Genomic DNA, 27736 nt, shown 5'->3' with positions numbered 1-27736 from the left:
TGACGAGTAATGGGGAGATGTTGCATGAGAAACGGCTCCCTCTGAAGTAACGTAGTTTTTGAGAAAGATATGATTTCTCACACCAGCACCTGAAAGCACACAATGCGCAACAAGGATTTTTTCTCCATTATTCTCTTTCAAATGATCAGTGAGTCCAAGTGTTCACAGATTTTTTTTTAATGCATTTATTGGGATACACCAAGTGGGAACATTGGTCTTTGACAAATACCAAAGAAGTCCAAGGCCTTTAAAGTCACCTGGAAATAGAATTTGTTTTCTTTCAAACATAAGAGTATATGCTTACGAACAATGAAACAATTTTTTTTTTCACGATTTATATGTTTAAAAAATATATAAAGTTATTTGGGGGCTGACTCCGCCTACCCCTTTTGTGACGTCAATCGAGGCAGACTTTGCCTGCAATGCGTATAGTAAACACACGTGCAAAGTACATGTACGTCCAAGTCGTTAGTTGGTACATTTCAAAAAGTGTTTTTCTGCATTCACCTGGTCGGCATTGCCGGAAAAAAACAAAAACATTTTGTTTTGAAACGTACAAACTCACGACTTGGTCCGTACATGTACTTTGCAATTGTGTTTACTCTACGCATTACAGGCAAAGTCTGCCTCGATTGATGTCACGAACAGCGCCCTCTCGGGTCGGGGTCTACTCTTAAATTTGTAAATAACATAAGAACTGATTTTTTAAAACCTTAGTTAACTGTTTATTCACATTCCACTCATCAAAACACATATATTAGTGACAAAAGCTTTATTTAAAAAAAATACCACTTCCAGGTGACTTTAAAATAATAGCTTTACCTTATAGCATCAGCTCTGAGGCTAATTAATTTCGGTGTGTGTGAATACACGACCCACATGCGAAATCAAAGAGAAGAAACCTAGGTAGGAAACAACACGAATCATATGGTTCTACCAGAACCAAAAGTATGGTGTACTTTGACAGTGATTATTGATATTGTTAAATAAATTGCTGTTTGACTCTTTTGAATTTGAATCTTATTACTATTTTTCTCAAAGTTGATAAAAACCCTGATTGATGTAGCAAAACCGAACACAGTATTTTCCCTGTGTACTAGTGTAATTTCACAATTAAAAATTGTAGGCCTACGCTTTGTTTGTTTGTTTTGAAAGTTGTATCTTCCAATCAAAATTACAAAGATCTACTTGGATGTTATATAAAACAAATAATTAATGTTTTTCATTCGTGCAATAGTGCAAATATGTTCATTCGTTGAAAGCTGGAATGTTCCATTCAACTAACTCGGCTCCGCCTCGTTGAATAGAACGATCCATCTTTCACCTCATGAACATATATTCGCACCATTGCACTCATAAACATTCATTATGTGTATAATATTTATCGTCTCCGCTCAGCTGGGAACGATGTTGAACACCTTTCCCGGTTCGATAATAAAACTGTTCTGATATAGCTGATGACAGCAACGAACTTATGAACTAGACAAGATGTGGCATGGTCTACCACTTACCCCGGGCAGCTGTTACACTGATACATTCAAAACAGCACTCAAAACATATCTGTTCAACATGCGCAACTAATCATTATTTTGATATACACATGTGAATTTGACCACAATGCACTTTTTTTAACTATTATTAATGTTGGTATTTGCAACAGGTACAATTGAAACCTTTTGACTTTGCCTGGACGAAGAAAACAGCGAGTCGCTCTGCGACCAGTAGGGAAGACAGGTCACCTGGAACATGGAAACATTCAGACCAAATAAAGAAAACCTCACATTGTATAGAGTTGTAGTAGCCTATGGAACTTCAAACAAAGCTTAAACTAAAGACAATTTGGTCCTACAAAATTGTGTCATGTTTTTTGTTTCTGTCGTCTCGCAAAAAATCTGTGCATTATATTTTCCAGGATTTAGAATTTTAAATCTCTGTAATTTAGAGTGTAGCTGACAGTGGGTACCAACCGCACCTCTGGCTGCAGCATTTGAATCTCCAATAAATTGGCCTTGAGATGAGTTTTGGAGATTCAAATTTGATGACACACTTTTTTTGGTTTCTAATCAACGGGGTTATTTCAGACAAAATAATTTTGCAGGCTGCTTATTACCATAACAATGTGTGTAACAAGGAGAGGGGATTTTGCTATGTCACAAAACCTTTTCTGGGTCCTTACCTAAGTATGACTCTACCGTTTAACCCTAGCAGTGTCCTTGGGCGATTTAATCGCTCCAACTTTCAAATTATTGTTTACAGACCCTATTTATAATAAATTTGCATTGGTGACAACAACTACGTGATATTTAAATAACCTTTGTTAAAGTTCAAAGTGTGACCGAAATGGATTTTGGGAAATCGGCATAGAACTTGTGTCTGCTTTGACTGCAGTAATTGTTTCAAGAATGTCTATTTGCAATGTCTTAAATAAATAGTAATTCACAGCTAAAATACATGGCATTAGGCCTATATGAATTTAATACAAGGCACTGCTAGGGTTAAATCTATGCAAGGCAACAGCAGTAATATGATATGAAAATCTAGTTAAAGCAGCCTCATTCAAGCAGGTTGTTGCAGGCAACATTCAAAAGCAAAAAAAAACAAAACAAACACGATTTGGCCTGTAAGCAAAAGAAGTATTACATTATACTTCACGCCTTGAGTTCGTGTTGTTTTTGTACTCTTCAAAAAAAATTTTTCATTTTCATTTTTTTTGTAGCAACCTCTGCATAATGTTTGCCAGTTATTTGTTTCTCAGTCATTCAACAAAACGAACAAAAATAAATGTAGTATCTTGAGCCTGGATTTCTCCTGGGTCCTTTTTACTGTGCGGAATGGTTATGGATAATAACGGGGGACCACCAATGAAATAACTTGAGGCAACATACAGATGATGATATCTCTACACAAGGCTTTATTAGCTGAGCTCTGCACCTTTCCAGTATCTTTCTCAAACTGACCTCTTCTTTTTACATTTGTTTTTCATCATTTTAATCAAAATATTGTTTATAAAAAGAAACCAAACACACACACGCTTTGCAAATAGCTCTCGCAAGCGATTGATTAACTTACAAATCACTACATCAGCAACCGTTTTATTTTTATTCTTTAGATTGCAAGTGGTAAAAGGCATACAAAAGGAAATAAAAGGTTTACAAAAGCAAGATTGCGATATATGAGTTAAAGCTTACAGAGAAAATAGTAGTATAGAAGACATTTAGGAATATAGTTGTGACAAGATTTTGCTTTTCTACCTTTAGATTAGCAAAGACGTGTATCTTTGGTGACACTATTCAATGTGACTGTACGAGGCTTGTTTTATCAGATATCATTAAAATCTAGACTAACGAATGGCTTAAAATTGAGAAAAATAAAGAGCCACGTTTTTCACTCTTGTTTAATTGATTAATTTCTTTGGATGACAAAAGGTCGACAAATATTCTCTTAAAAAATCATCTGTTGTTGATATTTAAATAAAACCATTCTCAAATAGTACAAAAATATATGTGAATCTTCAAAAATGTTGTCAATAAAAATTGTCAATTAACTTTCAACTTTATAAAGTCCAGCGCCAATATAACATCTGCCTAACTCCTCTTACAGAAACACCAAATAACCTGTCTCTCAGCTTGTCACCTGGGCCTAATTTGATGGCTCTGTTTATAAATAACGGCTGAATTTTGCGCTTACGATCACGATTCCCCGCTTACGTGCAAGCGCTGAATTCCTGCGCTAAACTTGTAAGTGTAGATTGCCTAGTAAGGTGGAGTACGCACGCGCAGAAGCAAAAATTCGCCGCCAACCCGTAACATACGCTTGCCGTAAGCACATAATTCCCTGCTTCGGTAAGCGCCGATTCTGTGCTTACGGTGAGCAGAGCCATGAAATTGGACCCTGGCCGCCAAAACATGAAAGAAGAAACAGGGGAAGACAGAAGCTCAGCTATACAGATGTAGTTTCTAGGGACATGGGGGTGCTTCCAGGTGGGCCCTATTTCATAGCGCTGCTTGGCGGCCGATTTTGTGCTTACTGTGCAATTTCTATTTCATAGCGTTGCTAATCGCAAGCACACGAAAAGGCATGCTAACCTTCCGGTGCTTACCACACGAAAATAAATGACGTCACAATGCAAATCCACGGTAAACACGCAATAAGGCCGCCCAATTTTTCTGCTAACCTGTGAAATACGCTAAGGCTTAAGCAAATTTTTCTGCTACAGTAAGCACGCAAATTTGCTTACCGTTAAGCAGCGCTATGAAATTGGGCCCTGATCTTCCCAACTTTAGATAGACAGAATGGGCAAGCCCCAACATGATTACGACCTCGGTCGACTAGATTCATCGACAGGTTCACAGACAAATTTCCCACTTTTCATTACAATTTCGTCGGCTCAGTGCCTGCAATTTTCACATCCGTAACGATTAAAAGGTCATTCAATTAAAAACACATATAATAAATTTGAAGAAACAAAATACATCAAAATCAACAATTAATTGTTATTTAAAAAGGTAGAAACCGATTCTGTGTTAAGAAAAAAGTTTTACAAATCGTAACATCAGGCCATTCACTATTTGTTTTCGTTTCTACCATAGTTCCTATTGGTTGGTACGCAGTTTGCAACACTAATTCTAAATTCTCAAATAAACTACAAGATATAAAAACATTGTCTGCGTAATAAGTAAAATTCATATTTGCTTGTTAAAATGTGTTGTATATCATTTATAAACCAAAGAACCTCACTGTAACCACAACACACATTTTTGGGAGTACCGACACAATGCAAGAAACAAGTTGATTTTCAGACTTATCCATTGCAGAGTTAAGGGTACTATACAGGATTGGTAAGGATAAGTCTGAAAACATAATTTTAATCAGAGGTTCATACTAGAAGTTCATACTAGAACAATTGTTTAATGTGAAATATATCTCCCTCTGAAATAAAGTCATCTTCGAGTAAACTGTATCTGAAAACCTAAAAAGAATGCAGCGGCTGATTACAGTTGTTAAAACCAAAATTAAGGAAAATGTGTTTACATGCTAAAAATTGTGCGTGGTTTTTCACAATTTTTACCTGACTCACACAACGGATTGAGCACAAATGTTCACAGGTTTGTCATTTAACATGAACACTGTATGTTACTCTTTTGTCATTGGTTTAAACCGACATTTGTGACCTGTCACCACAAAAATGAGCTATAAGTCGGAGAGCTTTCCAATGGTGACACTTGGGGTAACAATAATCTTCCAAGCCGACAGAGCTTGTGAAAACAAGTAAGTTCTCACTTATCTAATGAGAGAGATTTGACTTTGACCGGCTGCAATGGGAAATGGCACAGTGCGACTTATAGCTCATTTCGTCGTGACAGGTTACATTTTTCAATGTCTGTGATTCCGTCCAGGAAGTTCTTGTGGGCAGCTGCATTCTCAAAGCACAATGCGCCTCCACCTCGTTTCTTCTGGCTTTCCTGTCAAATAACAATAAAAGAAACGAAGATGAATTTTTAATCTTGTCTAAAAATGATGAGGTTTTTTCCACTTAGATTGTCTGGACTGGTTAATTACCTTCATACTTTCATGAGAAATAACAGTTGAACTTGTCGTAGATTATTATTCTTGTTATGTTTCGGGTTATGAAACTAAGGATGCCTCATTAGTGAACTTACTCACTGTAGCTTACAAGCCTGAGGAAACCTGTAAACAAGGGTGTTTGCGATGTGAACCAGAAACAACAGGGTTAACCCCTACTCTTCCACAACAAGTGGTCTCGATTCTTTTAGTGCACTCAATCCTAGTGCACGGGACCTAATGTCCCATCCGCAGGACAAAGCATTTGTGGTAAAGTATCTTGCTCAATTGGGATCTGTGCAATAATTGGGATGTCCAAGTGACTGCAAAATGGTACGACCATGTTCCGGAGAAAGTTACAGAGACCGACCAGGTCAAGATCCTCTGGGACTTTAACATTCAGACTGATCATGTTATCGTCCGGATGTTTTAGTCGTATATAAGGCAAAGAAGATGTTTCATCTTGTAGACTGTGCTGGGAGACTTCGAAGGAGATGGACAAGATCCAAAAGTACCAAGACCTGGCTAGGAAACTTCATAAGATTTGGCAGGTGAAAGTGAAACTGGTACATGTGGTGGTCGGGGCGCTCGGCACTATTCCGAAAGCACTGGGGAAACATCTTGACGAAATGGACAAATGTGAGAAGGCGGCGCAATTTGGAACAGCGAGAATCCTAAGAAAGACCCTCTAGATCTAAGGCTACGGGACGTAGCCCGACTCGAGGAGTTACCGGCACAAATGAAAATATGATCTTTCTTTTGCATGCTGTGATTTGATGAAATAAAAATAATAATAATAATAATAACAATAATAACTAGACATGGATTTTTTGTTTATTACAAAAAACACGGTGTTCGGTTGGACGTAACGCGATGACGTAATTGAAAAACATTGAACATACAAAGTAAGGAAAGCCCTTTCATATGATGTTTCATAATTCAGGAATGGATGACGTTATTATGACGTAATTAGGTCTGTGGTGTCTTGATATCAAGTTTCTATCTGTTGAGTTTCAAAATTCAAATCAATCTTAATCTTTAGTTATTCCACAGATAAGCTCGAAAGTTGTTTTTTGATGAAAACAAAACACGAAGGCGAACTTTGACCCAGGGTATATGACCCGGAAATTAAGGTCGTACGATTTTTGCGTTAACTTTTCAAATGTTGCCTAAAGGCCCGGTCACACAGGCCCCGATAACGAGAACGATAACGAGAACGATAAAAATGCACGCCCTCGATTGGTTGAAATGCTCCACGCATAATACGCCCATGCTCATTCAACCAATCGAGGGCGTGCATTTTTATCGTTCTCGTTATCGTTCTCGTTATCGGGGCCTGTGTGACCGGGCCTTAAGTCTTTATAAATATCTGTTCGATGCCCAAGTATGAACATCATATAGCTTATATATTCGTTGAGATACAGCAACAAGCAATTAATGGTAATTTTTTAACATTAAAAACCCTGTCATGACGTCATCAATGACGTCATCATTCCAAAAAAGTGGCGGTTTCATCTACTCACTATTGCCTGCGTACATTAGTAAGTTTTAAGTTCGTACAAGCTTAACTTTTGTTTGCAAGCTCAAACGTTGTTGTTTGATGGAAAAGTGCAAAGCCGAACGTTGACCCATGGTAACGACCCGGAAGTTAATATCATACGATTTTGGCGTTAACTTTTCAAATATAGTCCAAGTCTTTATCTATCGGATGCCCAAGTATGAACATCATAGCTTTAATATTCGTTGAGATACAGCGAAAAGCAAATGTCGTTTTTAAACTTTAAAAACCTTGCCATAACGTCATCAATGACGTCATCAATCCCAAAACAAGACGCAGAGGAAACAAGTGTCATGATCGAGACTCAAACCCACACTCTACTGATCAGAACGAAGAGTTACATGTATATAAGAACTAGAGGGCGCACTGGCCTATAATACGCGACCCGGCATGCGCGCAGGCGGCCATTTTCTAAGTTGACAAAACAGGCATCACACAGCGTTTGTTCGTTTGGCCATTTCGTAAGGTGACAGCATACATATATAACCTCTATGGATTAGAAACACCAAAGCTTGAGTTAGTATTCTTAACCATTTGCCATGACCGTTCTACCTACCATTCGATTAATATCCCCGATACAAATCCACTTTGATCCACTTGGAGCAGTTACAGCCCACTTTGAATGGTCCTTAGTTTGGCGGAAATGTTCTGACCCAAGTTTCATGGCACGAATGTTCTCGACATTATAAGGCCCACCGCAGGATGAGTTCATTTTTTTACCTTGGCCATTTTGCCAAGTCTCGACTAAAAGGTTGCTCTTGAGGAATGGGGCGAGCCAAGCAGAATAAATGTCTGCAAAGATACAAAGAGAGAGCAAGTTTTTTTGTGAGTTATTAAAAAAAAACACGTGTTGCAATAATAATCGCATGCACTAGCCTGTATTTACGGAGCCCGAGAGGGGACAGTGGAAGAAAAAAATATGCAGAGGCTAATTCGTTCGCACGGTTTAGTAATCCGTTCGAACGAATTATAATCCGTTCAAACGGTTTAGTAATCCGTTCACACGGATTAATAATCCGTTCAAACGGTTTAGTAATCCGTTCGAACGAATTAATAACCCGTTCGCACGGTTAAGTAATCCGTTCGAACGAAATAGTAATCCGTTCGCACGGATTACTAATCCGTTCAAACGAATTAGCAATCCGTTCGAACGAATTAGTAATCCGTTCTCACGGTTTAGTAATCCGTTCGAACGAAATAGTAAACCGTTCGCACTGATTAATAATCCGTTCAAACGAATTAGCAATCCGTTCGAACGAATTAGTAATCCATTTGCACGGTTTAGCCAAGGCATGAAATGGCGCTGCACGCATGCGTAAGCGATCCCTCACAACAACACTTTGCTTCAAGATGGCGGAGGGCCGCGACACAAGTTCTGACTCTGATGATGACCGTGTTGGTAAGTTTGTCAATAGATGCATTGCTAATTGAAAAGACAAGGGTGGACACTTAATAGGTCCCGTAGAGATTACATAGAGTTGTCGGTATAGGTGTGTATAATTGTTATAATTCAGGGTAACGTCATAATCACTCTGGTTTACTGGTCTCTGTATCAGACCAGCCATCGATTTCACCAAACTCTTCCTAACTTAGGATTAATCTTAGGACTTAGGACGAGTCCCAGCCTTGCACTGTAACATGTAAACCTTAAGATTAATCTTAAGTTAGGACGAGTCAATCGTCCAAATTCGAGATAGGATTAATCCTATGTTTCGTGAAATCGGCTGCAGGTAAGAATGTTATGTTACATACTGTAAGTAGGCCACTTTGCATTGACTGGCACCGGCCACAGGATAGTTACGATTATAAAAACTATGGGCCTAAAAAGGCTTGTGTGGTGTGAGTGTGTGACGGCAAAAAGGTTATGAGAGTAAGCAGATCACAACATACCCAAAATCCTCCTCAAAACTTTGGTCGGATCTGAAGATTTCTCCTTCACAAAAGTCATTTTCATTTCTGCTAATATACAATTATGTGCATAAATAATTTAGCGTGATGATAAAATAGCTAAATGTCACCCATGTTGAGGTAAACACGTGTAGTCATTGTGTAAAGGTGTTATCAAGCACTCCACAATTTATTTGTTCATATGCATGGGCCGTTCCAGGTAGTGACAAGTCTTCCCCAGTGGCTTTCAGAACATAGCATTACCATAATTATGTATTACCCATGTTGCTATACAAAAATCAGGTGAAATTGTTTCACTGTTGTATGAGGACATTCATAGTAAGGCTAGTTCTAGCCAGAACTCAATGCATTCTTTCCTCAAAAATCCCCAAAAACTTTCGATCCGTTGATTGTGGTTGCTTGAACCGTACATGAAACTCCTTTCTTTTGCAAAGGCATCACCTCCATTACGCCGTAAGAATCTCTGGAATTCCCGTACATAGCAGTTCTCTGTCCCACGGTCTGCTCTTACAATTCTAGGACAGCCTTGAAGACTTTTTACAGTTTCAACGAAGTAACCGCCGATAACTACTGGTCCTGTACGCATTGAGCCAGCATAGTTTTCTTGCAAACCCGTCAATGCATCCATTAATGCACAGACCGAAGGGACGCAACTTGTCATATAGGAGTCCATGTGCCATATATAATTTGGTCCCTTTGAGAAGTAGGATCGTCTTGATAGTCTTCTTGCACGCCGCATTTCCGTTCCAATAGGATCGACCAAAGACAAGATAACCCTGACGTGTTCTTTTCTTTCATTTAGACAATTCAATTTGCATTTTTCAAACATCCATCTGTATCCATGACAAGAACCTGACCCTTGGAGTTCTCGTCTTATGAAAGCAACCACTTCTTGAAGATTGTATAAAAAGCCCTTGTCTCTGTAAGGTCCTCTTCAAAGTTCTTTCACTTAAAATTATTTTGTGTTTTGCAATAAGAATATTTACAATATCTTTATACTCCAGGCCAAGGTGAAAATATATCTCTATCAGTTTGTTTCGGTTGGCCATGTTCGTTCTTGTGGTTGAGAATGGCACAGACTATTTGATGAATTCTGATGCTGGTACACTGTTGAAGCTGTTAGGGGGTGCCGTTAGACTTTGCTCGTAAGACCTAATAGAAACAAATAAATATTAAGATGTAAAGTGCTACTTCTTTGAGAAGGAATGGAGCATAAATCCAACTTTATGGTGGCACATAAATAAAGGGAATTGTATGTACTCTCTTTCTAAATAGCATAATCAAAAGAAGCCTTCCTTGTGAAGGTAGGGATGAGAAGTATAGATGGCTCAGTAAGTTTGGTCATCTAATGAATCTCCATTATGCAGAAAACCCCCGAAAAAACACATAAAAACCAAAAAAAACCAAAACAACAACCCAACAATCTAACAAACAAACAAACAAACAAACAAACAACAAGTAACTCGCGTATTTGGGAATAATTTCTCGTTCGCCCTATTAAGACTAATGGAGTCATTTGTTCTGTAAATCGTTACATAGACATGACACTGTTTTGTAAAACAGCGCATTCTCTCCCGCCATACCCGTCAACTACCGTATTTTCCTGCGGATAAGACGCTCGGCGGACAAGGCGCAGGACGCTAAAATGACCAAAAAAATTTCAAACGTCAGCAGACAAGGCGCACCGCCGCACAAGGCGCACGTTTAACCGCAAACAAAAGAACACCTGGCGCCACCCGGTGTCGGTACATTGACACAAAGACGTAATTTGTTGCCTTTGAGAACCTACGTATACCGACCTTTATCCAATCAGCCAACGCTGTATATTGTAAATAACATAAAGTTCGGCCCAATCAGCGGGCAGAAACCATGGTCCACGCACTGTCTGAAGTTAATTTTATTTGCAACATGAACACAATGCCTCCCTGGACACATCCGACGACCCCACAAACTACGAGGATCCTTGCTGATACAGATACATTGCAACGACAGACGGACGTAGCGTGTGGGTGTAGTAATGTATCCTCCGGCCGGGATGTCGCTGCATGCACATTAATATGCACATGTACACAGTGGATTGCGCTGCTCAATCTCGAGATTGCACAACAGATGTTAGAGACCATGTGGGCACCGTATTGAACGATGTTCGCCGACGGGTTGCGCTAAGCCGTCGCATTTGCGCTGCCTGGAAATGCGCCAAAATTCCCACGTGACTGTGCGGATCCCAAACATGCCCAGACATAGCCTGAACGTATACATACGCAGTCAAATTCCATTGCGGACTTGAGAGCAGTGACTATTGGGCATCTATATCACTGCACGTTCATTGTATCCAAAGGGAATCACTGGATCTAGCGGCAGGGACCTTCCGGATAAAGACAGGGGCGCAGTCTAGCCCAGACACGTCAAGTCTTGTCTCAATGCGTTTATTGCTGGTTCACGTAATTTTTACCAATAGAGGGCGTTTAACCTCACGCTATTACAATGTTCCAAAACGCCCTCTAGCTTTCAATGTTTTTTGTATTTATTGTCACACTCAACGACTATAGGCGTGATATCTGCTTTTGTGTTGCGTGATTAAATTTACAGACCTCGGAACGGTTGCGTTTTGGGGCTAATTTTCTGTGTCGTTTTGAGAGATTTTCGAGTCTTAACTTGGACATCGTTGATTTTACAGGCAAGTTTCATGCAAGGGCAACCATGATTTCAACAACCGTTCCTACCCGAAGTTTTGAAGCAATAAAATAAAATAAACCCTCAAAGTTTACCACACAATAGCGGTTGGGTGAATGACGTTTGTATGAAGTTATTGACTGTCAATCGTTTTCGGAACGAATACCCGGCCACACAGAAAACGTTTGTACACTGCCGACGTCTGTTGGACCGAAAGCTAGACGCATTGCGGCATTAATGGAATGAAAGCACGGTCATGGGGAATAAACACGTTGTAGCATTGTTGGAATAATTGGACCGTCTGGGGGATTGCGGCATTGTTCGAACGAAAATACGGTCACAGTGTCTGAATAGCCTCGTTCGACAGCATTATTGAGTAACGATTCTTCACACAAAGATCGTTGATTTGAACTGGACATGAAGGTATTTTTTATTTCACGTAGTGATCATAAAAAAAAAATAAATCGTCAGCAGACAAGGCGCACCGAAAGATAAGACGCATCGATGTTTTTGGGGTCTAAAAAGTCAGATAAGACGCGTCTTATCCGCAGGAAAATACGGTATGTCACCCTTTTGCCGTCAAAAGAGTCAACCACAACTTTTTTTAGACCCACATTTGTTATAATAATTATGATAGTATGATCTTGTGGCCAGTGCCAGTCAATACTAAAGGGCCTATACGTTCAAAAGTAAGTAACATTAAAATTCGTACGTGTTTTACACAGACCAGAGTGATAATTACATTACCCTGAATCAAAACAATTATACACACTACCGACAACTCTATATAGTCTCTATGTGACCTATTAAGTTTCAATTAACAATGTATCTGTATCCAATCATACTGATCAAGATTGAAAAACTTACCAACACGGTCATCATCAGATACGTCAGGTTTACTTGCGTCGCTGCCCTCCGCCATCTTGAAGCAAAGTGTTGTTGTGAGGGGATCGCTTACGCATGCGTGCAGCGCCATTTCATGCCTAAGTTAAACCGTGCGAACGGAATACTAATTCGTTCGAACGGATTGCTAAATCGTTCGAACGGATTACTAATTCGTTCGAACGGATTATTAAACCGTGCGAACGGATTACTAATTCGTTCAAACGGATTGCTAATTCGTTCGAACGGATAACTAAACCGTGCGAACGGATTATTAATTCGTTTGAACGGATTACTAATTCGTTCGAACGGATTATTAGACCGTGCAAACGGATTATTAATTCGTTCGAACGGATTACTAAACCTTGCGAACAGATTATTAATTCGTTCGAACGGATTACTAAACCGTGCGAACGGATTATTAATTCGTTTGAACGGATTACTAAACCGTGCGAACGGATTATTAATTCGTTCGAACGGATTACTAAACCGTGCGAACAGATTATTAATTCGTTCGAACGGATTACTAAACCGTGCGAACGGATTATTAATTCGTTCGAACGGATTACTAAACCGTGCGAAAGAATTAGCCCCTGCATATTTTTTCTTACCACTGTCCCTTCCCGGGCTTAGTATGTATGTATTAGTTAACCCCACGTGAAAGTGATTCAGTCAACCAGAATACATAACTAGCAAGAGGTGTGTTATAATTTAGTTTACTGACCTTGACCATAATTTGAAAATTTGGCAAAACTGTCGAATGACTGTCCACCACTAGATGTAAGGGGTACACGTCTATTCCAAGGTGCTGAAGTTACATGATTCCCATGTGCAGCCTTAACTAGGCTAGGGACATTCTTAGCAAGTTCAGGTGGAATGTTGAAGTCGTAGATCCAGGGGTAGTTGTACATCAACTGTTGACCTAAACGAGAAGTTTGTGTCAGTTTTTACGCACCAAGAGCAGCTGTCGTCCAATGATCTGCCTCCTTTGTCTAAGTGAGGGTGCTGTTTGAGAGTGTGATGTCATATGCATTGATAAAGATGTTTACTGATCATGTGACCTGTGACGTCACATGTTTACAAAAGAGCCACCCAAGCTTGGACTTCCTACAGGCACGACTTGTAACACAGCTCAATGGAAGAAAACAGAGAATCTTATATTCTATGGAGATTGCACTGTCTAATTTTTATCAACTTGTGATATGATGACACGGGGCAAATCTCTCAAAACTTGTCAAGCTTTTACTTTCATAACTCTTGGATTTATGTGGAAATTATGACACAAAATGTCAACTTTCACAAAATGACCAATGCAGTATCTTGCCTGCCAGAACAGCAAAAAAATGTACAAGGTCACACTTATTGTAAACAAAGGTCACATGGTCTATACCTCACACATATTCATGACCGCGAGAGAACAAACTTATCATGGTGCGTTATATTTCACAGTCTTCATTACCCTTGCTCCAAACAACTGAATATGTATGAAGTAAAGTATACAAATATTGACTGCTTTTACTCGAGCAATGGTTAAAACTATGAATCCCTCGGTGATCCCCGGAGCGTTCTATTTTCCGGGGATCACCTCGGGAGTCATAGTTTTTAACCATTGCACGAGTAAAAGCAGTCAATATTTGTTTTATAACACCCCAAACATTTCTAAATACTGTACTATTATTATTAAGTTACAGACCTGAATGCTTACAATCCACGGACGACGCGAATACAGATTGCAAACATTTTTACGGTGCTGCATGTATTCTGCCTGCTCATTGGTTTAGAGCGCGTCACATGACACGTCTTAGTTTTGCTAGACGACGGCCGTGTGATAGTGCGTCGGTTTGCCATGCGCTAGTCCGAAGACTAGCACATGGCGTGCAGTACCCAGACGTCCGTTGCGTGTACGAGGATGATAAATTAATAGTCTGTAACCATTTCGGATTGCACGGAACTACATGCAGCACAGTAAGTAAAAGTGTTTGCAATCTGTATTCGCGTCGTCCGTGGATTGTAGCATTCAGGTCTGTAACTTAAAGTCACCTGGAAATAGAATTTTTTTTCTTTCAAACATAATAAAACAATATTTTTTGTAATTGTTTGTCACGATTTATATGTTTACAAAATATATAAAGTTGTTTGGGGACTAACTCCGCCTACCCCTTTTGTGACGTCAATCGAGGCAGACTTTGCCTGCAATGCGTATAGTAAACACACGTGCAAAGTACATGTACGTCCAAGTCGTGTGTTGGTACATTTCAAAAAATGTTTTTCTGCATTCAGCAGCAATACACCTGGTCGGCATTGCCGGAAAAAAACAAAAACAAACATTCTGAAACGTACAAACTCACGACTTGGTCCGTACATGTACTTTGTAATTGTGTTTACTCTACGCATTACAGGCAAAGTCTGCCTCGATTGACGTCACGAACAGCGCCCTCTCGGGTCGGGGTCTACTCTTAAATTTGTAAATAACATAAGAACTGATTTTTTTAAAACCTTAGTTAACTGTTTATTCACATTCCACTCATCAAAACACATATATTAGTGACGAAAGCTTTATTTTGAAAAAATACCACTTCCAGGTGACTTTAATAATAATAGTACAGTATTTAGAAATGTTTGGGGTGTTATAAAACAAATATTGACTGCTTTTACTCGAGCAATGGTTAAAAACTATGATTTCCTCGGTGATCCCCGGAGCGTTCTAAAATAGAATGCTCCGGGGATCACCTCGGGAGTCATAGTTTTAACCATAGCACTCGAAGCAGTCAATATTTGTATACTAGTCAACCTCAAACCACGTTATATTATAACGTGCAAAACATATCCTCCAATGGGTGCTCAAAGCGGTCACATAAGGAAAAGAAAGGACTGTTTATTGATCAAGTGAGCAATTTGTTTCCACCACAAGTTTTATAAAAACGATTGACTGCTTGGTGGCGGTGTTTTTGTTTACCAATTTCCTCAAATTGATCGAAGCCGAATGTTACACACAGGAACGACTGTCCATATCTTTTTGCACTGTCTGGCCAGTTGTAACTCTGTGATGATTTTTTAGGGAAATGGGGAGTACTGTGGACGAGCCAGAAACCGCTGCTTTTATCAAATGCCAAATCACCTGATGGAAAGAATGGTAAAATAAACATGAAACATAAACAATCTCATATGAAATGCAGGAAATTAAACTTTGTATTGTTATGCTATACTAGGTTTCGGAAGATGCAAAAAGTCAGCTAATTATAGAAGAAATTAACATAGTTCCACTATGTCTTAAAAATGCAGATCTACACAGCATTTGTCAAACAGAGGATTATGAGCGAGTTTACCAAACTCACAACGGAAGTACCTTGCTCACGTAACACGTCAAACAAGTTCAAGGCAATGAACAATGCACTGTTGATGAATTTTACAAAAAATGATTTAAATGAGACTATTGAACTACAGTGGACTATTCAGGTTTTTGGCCACGTGACATCTGGCATTGTTAGACGGAGCTAAACATAATGCTGCTGATTATTTTTTGTATATGTTGGGTAAGTGTAGAGGCCTCATGCCTAAATCCCTCCCCCATAAATTTTCATTATGCCCTTCCCCTAAATTTTCAACTATTATGCCCCCTCTAATTACTCAACAGCTGCTTGACAGCCCCCCTTTGTTTCAACAGCCATAATTTTAACCAATCAGAAGCCTGGAAATAACCCCAGTGAGTAAGTATTATGGGATCACCATGTGCACACACACACAGCATGCAGCCATGCCATGCCATCCCATGTCATATTGGATGTGATGCTCAGTGAGTGCACTAGACAATTAAAACCGTGAAGCCCTACTTACTGTGTTATCCGTTTACATCCTTTTCAATACTGGTATGTAGATTTTCCTTTTCATAATTTAATAAGTTCATAAAATGTAGATTGCTATGGTAGTATTTTTTATTGTTTTTAACTAAGTGATAGGAAAGATTTATGCCCTCAAACTTTGCCATAACTTTCACTTTCACCATTCATTAATTAGTACATGTGTGTGTGTGGAATTTTACATGTGACCAAAAGTCCAGATTTTAGTCCATTTTCCTCTGTGTGATTTTATAAATTAACTTGAGTTTCTGATAGCTTACATTCCATGGAAATTATTGATACTGAGAAAAGTACAATATGACTGTTCCAAAAATGCTTATTTCTAGAGGAAAAGCAAGGGTATTTTCTAATAATATTTTTATGAGTTCAGTTTAAGCACTGTACAGATTATGATGTATGATACATGGAAATAATGTGTGCACAAGGACCAGAGTATGAGGGAACATTAAAATAACTCTTAACTCTTATTGGAGAATAGAAGATTATAAGGTCGTTAGTTTTAAACTCTTGAGGCCTTGGTCACTGGTAGAGTATTTAGCCAAGATAGTGTGGAAAGCCTTGCTGGTTTGAGACATGCTTAGTTTTACTTAGTAGAGGCAAGTTCCAAAGTTAAAAAGTGACTAATTCTTGCTGGTTTAGATAATTGTTTCGTGTATACATGTACACCAGAGTGAAGACTTTAACATGGTCTAGTAGGGTGTTAGAAGGTGTTTATTGATCCTTTTGAGCTAATGTGTTACTTGGTTTTCATCATTGGGCTAAAATACTGTGATTACTTTACGTATGGAGTAAGTTCAGAAGGGTACAGGTCTAGCCAGTGTTTAAATTATAATCAAGTTTGAGCCTAGTGATATGTGTTTATTGACACAGATGGAGTTTTGCTTAATGCAAAGAACACTAGGGTGGATATTTGAGGCAGAGATTTAGGTTATTATTGACGGAATATTGACATGTTCTATTTTAATGTTCAAGTAATTATTGTGAAGTTTAAAAGATATTGGATGTGATGCTCAGTGAGCTATAAAATTAAAACCGTGAGGCCCTACTTACAGTGTTTTGTTTCCATCCTTTTCAATACAGAATTCTTCAAATTAATGCGTTCCTCAGAGTAAACCTTCTGGCTTACGACGGGTGTAACAACTTGATTAAGCGAGAGACGTGAAAAATGGCAAGGAATTTGAGATAAGTTAATATCATGCACTGTTTACAAACATGGTTTCAAACGGAATCATGTTTACCTTTTGTGTGACCTTTTTTACTGTTTGGCAATCCATCACTGTACATCAAATATCCAACATTCTGCCAAAATAAACCACAAAGAAAATAGTATGTTAACAGGTGTGCTCAGTTGGTATTATCAATTAGGTTTTTAAAGTTTTTAAAGTTTGTCTTTTGAAGTTGTTCAACAATGAATTGCAATGCTTTGTTCTTTAAAACTTGGTCCCAAGTCTTTGATCGTGCTTTTAGTTGTAGTCATCCTGATACCGCTACAAACAACGCCCTCTTGTGATCAACCTCCTTCATTCAGCCTACGATCTAGCCTGAACATCTGACGTCATTCTTCGAGGCTCGTGAATAACGCTAGAGACCGGTGTCGCATGCAATTATGTCCTCTATGCAATACTATCCGGAGGACATTATTGCATATGCCAAACTGTCTGCCGGACGGTTTTGCAAATATGCAATCGTGTCCGCCCGGACGCTGCTGCATAATGCAATATTGTGTCCGCCCGGACACATTTGCATATGCAGTGTTGTGTCCGCCCCGTGCTAAACCGTCCTTGCAGTAAATTAAACGCCCTTGGTTGACGGAACACGTTCGCCATTTTGTTGACAAGCTAAGTGCATGTCATGAATGACATAAGAAATGTTCGGCCATTGGGTATTCGCTGCAATCATGACTTGTGGACAAGTCCATAATGGTCCCACGCGATTACGTAGAAGTAGGGCAGTGATCTCGCGAGAGCACCGCCACAACTCGACTATCTCATCGCGTGTGACCATTAATGACTTGTCCACAAGTCTACATTTATACCGTTAATCCCGAAGGTTCAGTGCGTGCACGCTCGCTTTACGCGCGCACATACATGTACATAGACCTTTTCGCAAATACCGGGGCGCGCGCGTAAAGCTTGGAATTAGGTGCATTGTGGTCTAGCTGGTAGCAAAATTTGATGCGTATCTATCCCACAATGCACCTCATTCAACAGTCTGCGCTTGCGCATTGGTATTTGCGATAAGGTCTATGTTGCGTACCCCGGACACGATTGCATATGCATCTGACACCGGTATAAAAAACTGGCGCGTGGTTTAACCATTGAAAGGCCGGTTTATAGTCGGTCGCGCGATGGTCGTGCGGTGGAAATCTTGCGCGCGATCCTAAGACTGAGGCCTAAAAATTGTGTCTTTTTATGAATGCGCGTCAAGATTTCCATCGCGCGACCATCGCGCGACCGACTATAAACCGGCCTGAACTCATGCATTTCACATAGAAATACGCAGTCAAATTCTATTGCGGACTTGACAGCAGTGACTATTTTGGCATCTTTTAGGCCTACGTCACTGCACGTTGATCATATCAGATCCAATTCAATCACTTGATCTAGCGGCAGGGACCTGTCACAGGAGCCCAGTGTATACCTACGATCAAGATTAGATTGCGAGTTTGCGAGTTATAGGGTGCGTGGTAGCTAATAATGTGGGCGTTTTTCGTGGCTGAGATGAAGAAGAATAACCGCGATCTAAGACTTGAGTCAAGTCTATTTGTTCTTAGGACCAGACGTAGCCTACATCGCATGAGGCAAATTACAGGCAGCCAGGTCCAGACAATCTCCAGGAAGAAAAGGAATTCATAGTTAAATTTTTCCTTCATTTTCTTGAGGACAGTATAGTAAGACCAAAGTGTTCCTGTTACCTGTGGGCATGTATTTCAATATCAAATTTATTAACCACGAGAGAATGTACTTATAAAACAATTATAGTTGTCTTCCTGAATTTTAATCAGTAGTTACTGCTCTTAAGAAAAATGACCTTGTTTTGAAGCCACAGAGAGAGATGTTTAATTTATCATCGCTTTTCTGTTCGTCACCAAAACTTCAACGTGTCACAAACTATTTTAATGTGTTTAATCTCAGCATGCCTGACTTGTTGACAAGCTTGTTTATACCGTTAATCCCTTGATTTTACGCTGCTAAATATTCACATGATTTCAGGACTGAATGCCGATGCATCATCACCATGATTTTTTTTTTTTAATACAGAAAGTCCTGAAAGAAGTGCATTCAAATGCTTTTGTCGACTTAATTTATCTTCTTATTAAAGTTCAATATTTGGAGTTATATACATGAATCACACACATACCATGTAGATCCTTAATTGTCATTTTGTTTGGTGAAATACGTCGTATCATACTTTATTTTGCCTTGTAATTACTGCTGCGACATTGGATGCATCGACATTTAATATAGGACTCCTACATTGTTAATTAATACCTCATATATAGAATCCTCTAATCTGATTGGTTACAAAGGGAGTCATGGAATTAGCTATGCCCGCTTTTTCTTTCAAGATGACGTCATGCCCGCCCTGGAAAATAATGGATCAGTCTCAACTCACTGTATTCCTACATGTAGGTAGACTTGATGACAAGTCGTTAGGCGCTGCCTATTTGTCTGCCGTTTATGCAACAGTCACAGTGCGATTATACACATGCAACAGTCGTAGGTAGCGCGTGGCGACTGACTCACACACACAATACTGGGATCGAGGGTGTGTGTATCGTCCCCGTAGCTACACACCGCGCTGTAACTACACAACGCGCTTAACAATTACCGTCTTGACTTCAAGACTAACATGTAGGTCGCACATGTACGAGAGATAATAGATGCCGCCGACAGCAAAAGCACACTGCAGCTGATAAAATACACCGTAAAAATCTTTGAAGACTATCTGAAGCTCAATAACAGGGATGATTTTGCAAGAGGTTGATGAACTGACCAATTCTGAGCTCGACGAAATCATCGGTAAATTCTATTGCGGAGCACAACAACAAAATGGTGAACTGTACTGCAAAAAAAAGTATGCTGTCGATCCGTTTCGGGCTCCAACGTCATTTCATCAATAAATGTAAATCTGACATCATTGGGCACACGGATTTCGCTAATTCATCAAGAGTCTTCAAACGCTTCTCAGCAACATTAAAGCAGAAGGGGAAGGGATTTGTTACGCACAAGATGGCAATAACAGAGGAAGATATGAGCACTATGCAAGATTCTGTGGACGTGACTGATCCATTGGGCCTTCAAAACAAGGTTTATTTGGATTTTATGTTGTACTTCTGCAACAGAGGAAGAGAGAATCTGCGAGAAATGAAACGTGATAGTTTTGAGATGCACGTTGAGCCAACTGGAAAGCGATACATAACTTTGAAAGATACTCTCACTAAAACCAACCGTGCGGATGACCTGGAAAAGAGCCAAGGTGAGCGATGTCCATGGCTTCTTTCTTGTCATATGTGGAAAAGCAAAACCCAGGGTGTGAATAGTTCTGGCAGAAACCCAAGTCAAAGGTGCCAATATCAGGTCCATGGTACTGTAACTCTTCACTTGGGAAAAACAAGCTAGGTGATAAGATGAAGGAAATTTCCCTGAAAGCAGGAACCCGTGTGTATACAAACCACTGTCTGCGTGCAACGAGCATCACGTATCTGAGGGGTGCAGGCTTCAAAGACAGGGACATAATGTCAGTCCAGTTTGAAGCACTACGCAAGAACCACCGACAAGAAAAAAGAAGAAATGGCCCATGCCATAAGTTCATCAATTAACTCAAACCAACAAATCCAAATCGCACCATCTGTGGGACCTTCCACTGCAAATGACATCCCTTCAACTTCATCTGCTGATAACATTCCGGGCCCTATGGTATACGTGGAACAGGAGATCTCGGATCTTGACCTAGAGGGAGGAATTTTGCGTGATATTGCTAATTCACCATGGGGCACGATGACCATCCCTGTCAATATTACCAACACCAGCAGCCAGGAGAATAAACCTACCAGTTTCAATTTCCATAACTGTGTGGTGAATAGTTACCAGAAGTAACTTCAACCACATGAAATCAACCACATGTAAGTATGTTTATGTTGACGTTGACTGTTGACGTTGACTGTTTAATTTTAACTGTTATCCCAGTTGGATTGGTATTATTATTTTGTACCCGTGTTGGATTTTAACTGTTGGTATCTTCATGCGAAATGAAAGACATGAAAACACGATTTTGGTAAGTTATTACACTTTTATACACTTCAAAATCAAGGCCCAGTTCATGAAATCTTTTAACCATTCAGATTAGAAGAATCTATATTATTTGGTATACAAAAGTAATATTGACTGCTTATTATTCGGGACACAGTTGAAATTATAGACCCTCGGTGATGTCAAAACCATCACTATGCCCTCAGCTTCGCTCCGGGCATAGTCATGGTTTTGACATCACCTTGGGCCTATAATTTCAACTGTGCCCCTCATAGCAGTCAATATTTCTATAATACAGCATGCCTGGGAAACTTTGCAGCGATTCTTCGAGTGTAGTTTACAAGCAATCATTCCCTCCCGTTTGTACGTGTGACACTCATTTAAATAATGGGTCTTGTAATAAACTTCTGAGGAATCGGCTTAGCTCTGTTTTAATAGCAATCTGAAATATGAAGACAATCAAAAATACAGTTACACGGCTGTCTGTCTTCATTGGAATTATGGAATAACTTAAACACTTACAATAAATCTTATCAAAGTTACTCAAAATAAATGACTGTACAAGAGCAAATAAATAATCAAAACTCTTCATATAAAGAAAACGACTTAAACACGTAAGCAGTACCCGCCACGGCTTTCTGAGCCGCGCCATCTTGAAATGCTATTTACATCGGCAATAATTATTTACAAAACGAAAACCAAACTAGAGCATAAATGGCAGATTCTAAATACTTCAAATTTCTTAAACTCATGTCTTATGAAAAACAAGCTTAGATAACAAACTTAAACAGCATTAGAAATATAAATATATTATACAAAAAGGGGAAATTTACCTGAAATATGAAGACAATCAAAAATACAGTTACACGGCTGTCTGTCTTCATTGGAATTATGGGAGCACCCGAATACCTGACGTTGAGGGCGCTCGATTAACAAAAGAATTAGTTAAAGGAACACGTTGCCCTGGGTCGGACGAGTTGGTCTATAAAAAGCGTTTGTAACCGTTTTTTATAAAATGCATATGGTTGGAAAGATGTTTTAAAAGTAGAATACAATGATTCACACACATTTGCCTCGAAATTGCGTGGTTTTCTTTTTACTGTGCGAACTAACACGGTCGGCCATTTATGGGAGTCAACAATTTGACTCTTGACTCCCATAAATGGCCGACCGTGTTAGTCGTTGAGGTAAAAGGAAAACCGTGCAATTTCGAGGCATGTTTGTGTGGATCATTGAATTCTACTTTTACAACATCGTACTAACCATATACATTTTATAACAAACGGTTACAAACGCTTTTCAAAGACCAACTCGACCGATCCAAGGCAACGTGTTCCTTTAAAGGAGAAAACTAAAGTTGATTAAACCAAAAAAATAAGGGGGCATGTTGTATACCTGTCACATTGCTCCCTCTGTTGGAAAAATGTCGTCCTCGACATTTCCCTTTGGCATCTTCAAAAACAAAAAAATTATTTACAACAACAGCTTTAATATAATGAAAATGTTTCTGATGCACCAAACTCTTAATGTATTCAACCAAAATACACTTACTCTTTAAATAAACATACGTGACCGGCGCCTGGCCTCGACATGTAATCAAAGAGTGGAACAGTATTAAAATGCAATGCAATCTCAGAACTGTTTAGCTTTATGCAATACAAAAAAATAAATAGCAATTCTTCTTCTGCAAAATTTCAAACAATTAACGAAAGTTTGCGTCATTGGTACAGTGAAAACAAATAATAACAACAGTCCATTAATTCAATTATTTCATCGGTTCTGTGATGAAAAATTTAAATGTGAAAAAAATAGTCATAAGTGACCTTTTTGGTACATAATTATGAATTAAAACTTAAATTATTATTACTTATAACAATGGAAGATCTTATACGGGAAATTTGAAGTGAGACGGGTTTAATTTGTACAGTTCTCCTGCAAAAGCAATCTTAAGCCAGCTCGTTTTCTTGTTTCTCTCATCTCGGGACGTTTCCATCTTTCCCAGAGTTTCTTTCCTGCTTGGAGTTTCATGGTGTAAAGATCACTTGCTATCTGTTCTCCACTGATTCTATGTAGATGTGCTCGGCCTGGGTAGTTGTAGGTCAATCTGTCTACCGGTTTTCGTAGTCGCTTCGGTCTCGGTTTGTTTGAAGAAGATAGTTCTGACTCTTCAGATGATGTGACTGCACAGATTTTCATCTTGGTTGACGGAGAAATTGTCTTCAACTTCTTTTGATGTGTGTGACACTTCAGTTGTGTCTTTTGACGGAGAACTAGTAGTTGAAAGATAATCGACGAGTGTTGTTGTTTGCTCAGTCTCCATGGTTACAGAATGGATGGAGAATCCGTTGACTTGGGATAATCGGTGACGGTTTTGTCGACTTCTTCGTCCGTAGTTGACTGATCCTGACTATCAATGGTTTCATCGGCTTGTTTAGGTTGGTCATCTTTGACGTGAGACTGTGTTGGTTCTTCTCTGCTCTCTACGATCTCTTCATCGATGGGAGGAACATGCAGGGTGTTATCGAATTGCGATGTACGTGTTCGCTCTCTGTCGTCATCAACACAACAAACTGTATAGACAGGAAGGTCTGGTCTCTTAGCAACGATTGTATACAGTTCTGCCTCCCATCTATCTGCGAGTTTTTGTGTTCCGATTATGTGTTTACGTTGGACTAGAACTCTGTCTCCAGGATGAAGTGGTGCTTCTCGCGTACCTCTATCGTATAGACGTTTCTGTTTCACTTTTGCTTTGTTGAAGTTTTCATTGGCTCGTTTGTATGCGAAGAGTAGTCTTTCACGATGCTTCTCCACAATTAACCCGCTGAGGAGACTTTCAAAATTTCGTCCTTGGTCGGCATGGATGCGCATCGGAAAACTATAGTGATGAAACATGTTCTCCCACAGGATTTTGGCGACTGTCTCTGCTTTTTGATCACGAGTTGGTTCACTGGTTTTGATGTTGACTAGTGGAACTCATGTCTATGTTACAGGGGTTTTGCGAAGGCAGCATCTTCTGCAAGTTGCTTAACCATTGCTTAACGTCGTCGGCCATTTTAGGCCAGAAGAACCGGCTTCGCACCATGTCGATCGTGCGATCGTATCCTAAGTGGCCAATATCGTCATGTAGTCCTGTCATGGCTGTGACACGGTACTGCTTTGGAAGAACAAGCTGGTGCGACTCGGTACCATCAGATGTCTTTCTTCTCCTGTAAATTAGGTCATCTCTCATATGCAACTTATCCCATTGCCTGAAGTATCATGGTAAAAACCCTGGAGGTTCTTCGAGTCTTTCGCTTCTGGTAGGTGGTCTACCCATCCGGAGATATCGCAGCACTCTAGAGATGTCTGGATCATCTAACTGTGACTTGATGAGGTCTACGTGAGATATACTTGGCAGTTCATATGTATCTGTGTCGGTAGTTTGTGGAAGTGTTGCTTGATGCTCGACATTCAGCATTGACGACGTCTGCTGAGATCGTCGTAGCATCTTTCTTGAAGGAGAACGTGGTTTTAGAAACTTCTTCTTGTGTCATTCTGGAAAGAGCAGCAGCTGCTGCATTATTTTTTCCTGGCTTGTATTTGATAGTAAAATCAAACTGGGAAAGTGCTGCAGCCCACCTCTGACCTGTAGCATCAAATTTGGCGGTTGTTGTCACATAGAGCAGAGGATTGTTGTCTGTGAGGACAGTGAACTTGTCGCCGATGAGATATTCTCGTAATTTATCCGTGGCAGCCCATTTGAGTGCTAGAAATTCAAGTATATGGGCTTAGCCTTGCTCAAGGCAGTCGAATTATTCACTCCGAAAAAAGACCGCCGCTGTATAAAATCCCAGCCGTATTCACTGTGCGTAAAACCCACCCGTATTCACTGTGCGTAACATCGCACGACACGATGCCCCCGTACACTATCCGCATGCGGAGGCCGTCAGGCCGACAGCCTTGTAGGATCTGTGTTGAAGCCACTGACCTCATTACTATAATAAGCGAAGAGTTCCCACGGTCAGCTCATTACCATAATGCCCGCGAAAGACGAGACATGTTTACCTCACACACCACCACCACGGACGCATGATAGGGTCCAAAGGTCGTGATAAGGGAAGTGCGTGATTGGACGTCAAAATGAATAATTCATTTGCCTCACATCCTGTGTTGTCTGATAGGTCTGACGAATGATATACATATTCATGAGCTGCATATCCTCGAGCCCCCCCAATTTCGTCCACTATTGGAATTTTTTCAATACAACACATTAAAACGGGAAGATACAGATCCGACAAGGCTGTCGGCCTGACGGCCTCCGCGTGCGGTTTGTGGTGTACGAGTGCGATGACTTGTGTGAACAGTATTCGTGCGATGTGACAGTGTGTATACGGGTTGGTCATTCGGTGTGATCGCACACAACATGCACAGGGTATACGGCGGGTGGGTTTACAGCTGCGTCTTTTCGGAGCGAATAATGCGACTGCCTTGAGCAAGGCTAATATGGGCTGGGAACCTTGACTCGGCTGGATTGAGTCCTCTGCTGACGTATGAGATGATTCTTTCTATGCCATTTTGGATTTGGCTTAAGATTGCTCCTAGGCCGGTACTGGATGCATCTGTTTGAAGTAGAAATGGCTGGGTGTAATCTGCATATGCTAGGATTGGAGGTGACGTCATCAGATGTTTCAAAGTATCGAAGGCTTTCTGGCATTCCTCTGTCCAAATGAATGGCTGAGAAGGAGAACTTCTTTTCTTTCCTCTTTTGCTTCTTTTAGGAGCACAAGACGTGAGTTTTAAGAGAGGGGCAACTTTGTTAGAGTAGCTTTTGATGAACCGCCTGTAGTATCCGGTGAATCCCAGGATACGCTGTAATGCTTTACGGTCGGTTGGTGTAGGCCAGTCTCTTACTTTGGACGTCTTTTCTGGGTCCGTTGAGATACCCTTGTATCCGAGGTATTTCACCTCCTCCTGAAGTAGATTGCACTTTGAGGGCTTCCGCAAACAAGAGAAGACTTTCTCGAGGCGCTCAAGATGTTCGTCAAAGGTAGATGAGAAAATGATGATGTCATCCAAGTACAAGAGACATGAGGAGTAATTCAAGTCTTCAAGGCACGTCATCATCAGGCGCTGAAAGGTAGCTGGTGCATTTTGAAGTCCAAACGGCATTCGGTTGCATTCAAATAAGCCCATAGGTGTTGTAAATGCCGTTTTCTTCTTGTCTGCTTCTTCGACTTCTACCTGCCAGTAGCCTGAAGTGAGATCTAATGTGCTGAATAGGGTGGCTTTACCAAGTGCATCGAGAGCTTTATCGATACGAGGAAGTGGGAAGGCATCTCGAACAGTTTTCTTATTTAGTTGTCTGAAGTCTATGCAGATGCGCAGTGAGCCGTCTTTCTTATGCGCGATGACTATTGGCGAGGCGTATGGACTGCAACTTCGACGAATAGCTCCAGACTCTTACATTTCCTTCAAGTGTTGTTTGACTGCTTGGTATTGAGAGGGTGGTATTCTTCTGTGAGGTAATCGGAAAGGCTGGTTGTCGATGAGTAAAATTTCGTGTTTGACTGTGGACGTACATCCATAATCAAGTGAAGAAGAGGAAAATGCATCCTTGCTTCTTTGAAGAAGATAACTCAATTTCCTTTGTTGCTCGTCGCTTTGTATCTTCGCCTTTGAAAGATCAAGGAGTGGAATGGCTTTGGCATGCAGTTCGAAGATGTTCGAAGATGTTTTTTCGTCTCTTAGGGTATGACTTTCAGATGTGACAGCTGATTCTTCGGTTTTCAGGACGGATGATAGTTGAGCAAGTCGGCAGTTGCGAGTAATTGTCACAGGCTTGGCTGATATGTTGCATAATCTGACTGGAACTCGGCGGTTTGGTCCGAGATCTGCGATGAGATTTCAAACCTACAGACAAGAGAAACTTTTGGGGAAGCTTTCTACAATCACTGTATATGGCTGGTTACCTGGGCTTCTTGGAGCTTGACACAAGACATCGTTTTCTTTTCCTGGCTCGATTGTCCGAGGGAACCTGCCAATGTACTTCGCATAACCAATGTTGC

At 40.1% G+C, this 27736-nt stretch overlaps 1 protein-coding gene across 2 annotated transcripts in view; it reads right to left on the bottom strand.

The window, feature by feature from the left end:
- Window positions 1-2840: 2840 nt before the first annotated feature.
- Window positions 2841-27736, bottom strand: part of LOC139948486 (plancitoxin-1-like) — a 38696-nt gene continuing 13800 nt past the window's right edge. Inside the window, exons 3-7 of one of the 2 annotated variants that reach the window (XM_071946642.1) lie at window positions 17679-17739; window positions 15540-15701; window positions 13308-13505; window positions 7677-7912; window positions 2841-5462 (exon numbers count right to left, since the gene is read on the bottom strand). In XM_071946642.1, coding sequence (XP_071802743.1) covers window positions 5340-5462; window positions 7677-7912; window positions 13308-13505; window positions 15540-15701; window positions 17679-17739 — 780 coding nt within the window. In that variant the 3' untranslated portion in view covers window positions 2841-5339. The remainder of the gene's footprint in view (window positions 5463-7676; window positions 7913-13307; window positions 13506-15539; window positions 15702-17678; window positions 17740-27736) is intronic. The other variant, XM_071946643.1, reaches the window with a different exon arrangement.

The sequence above is a fragment of the Asterias amurensis genome, chromosome 15, assembly GCF_032118995.1.
Source record: "Asterias amurensis chromosome 15, ASM3211899v1".
NCBI classification, from domain to species: domain Eukaryota; kingdom Metazoa; phylum Echinodermata; class Asteroidea; order Forcipulatida; family Asteriidae; genus Asterias; species Asterias amurensis.
This window is presented reverse-complemented; position numbering and strand designations above follow the sequence as displayed.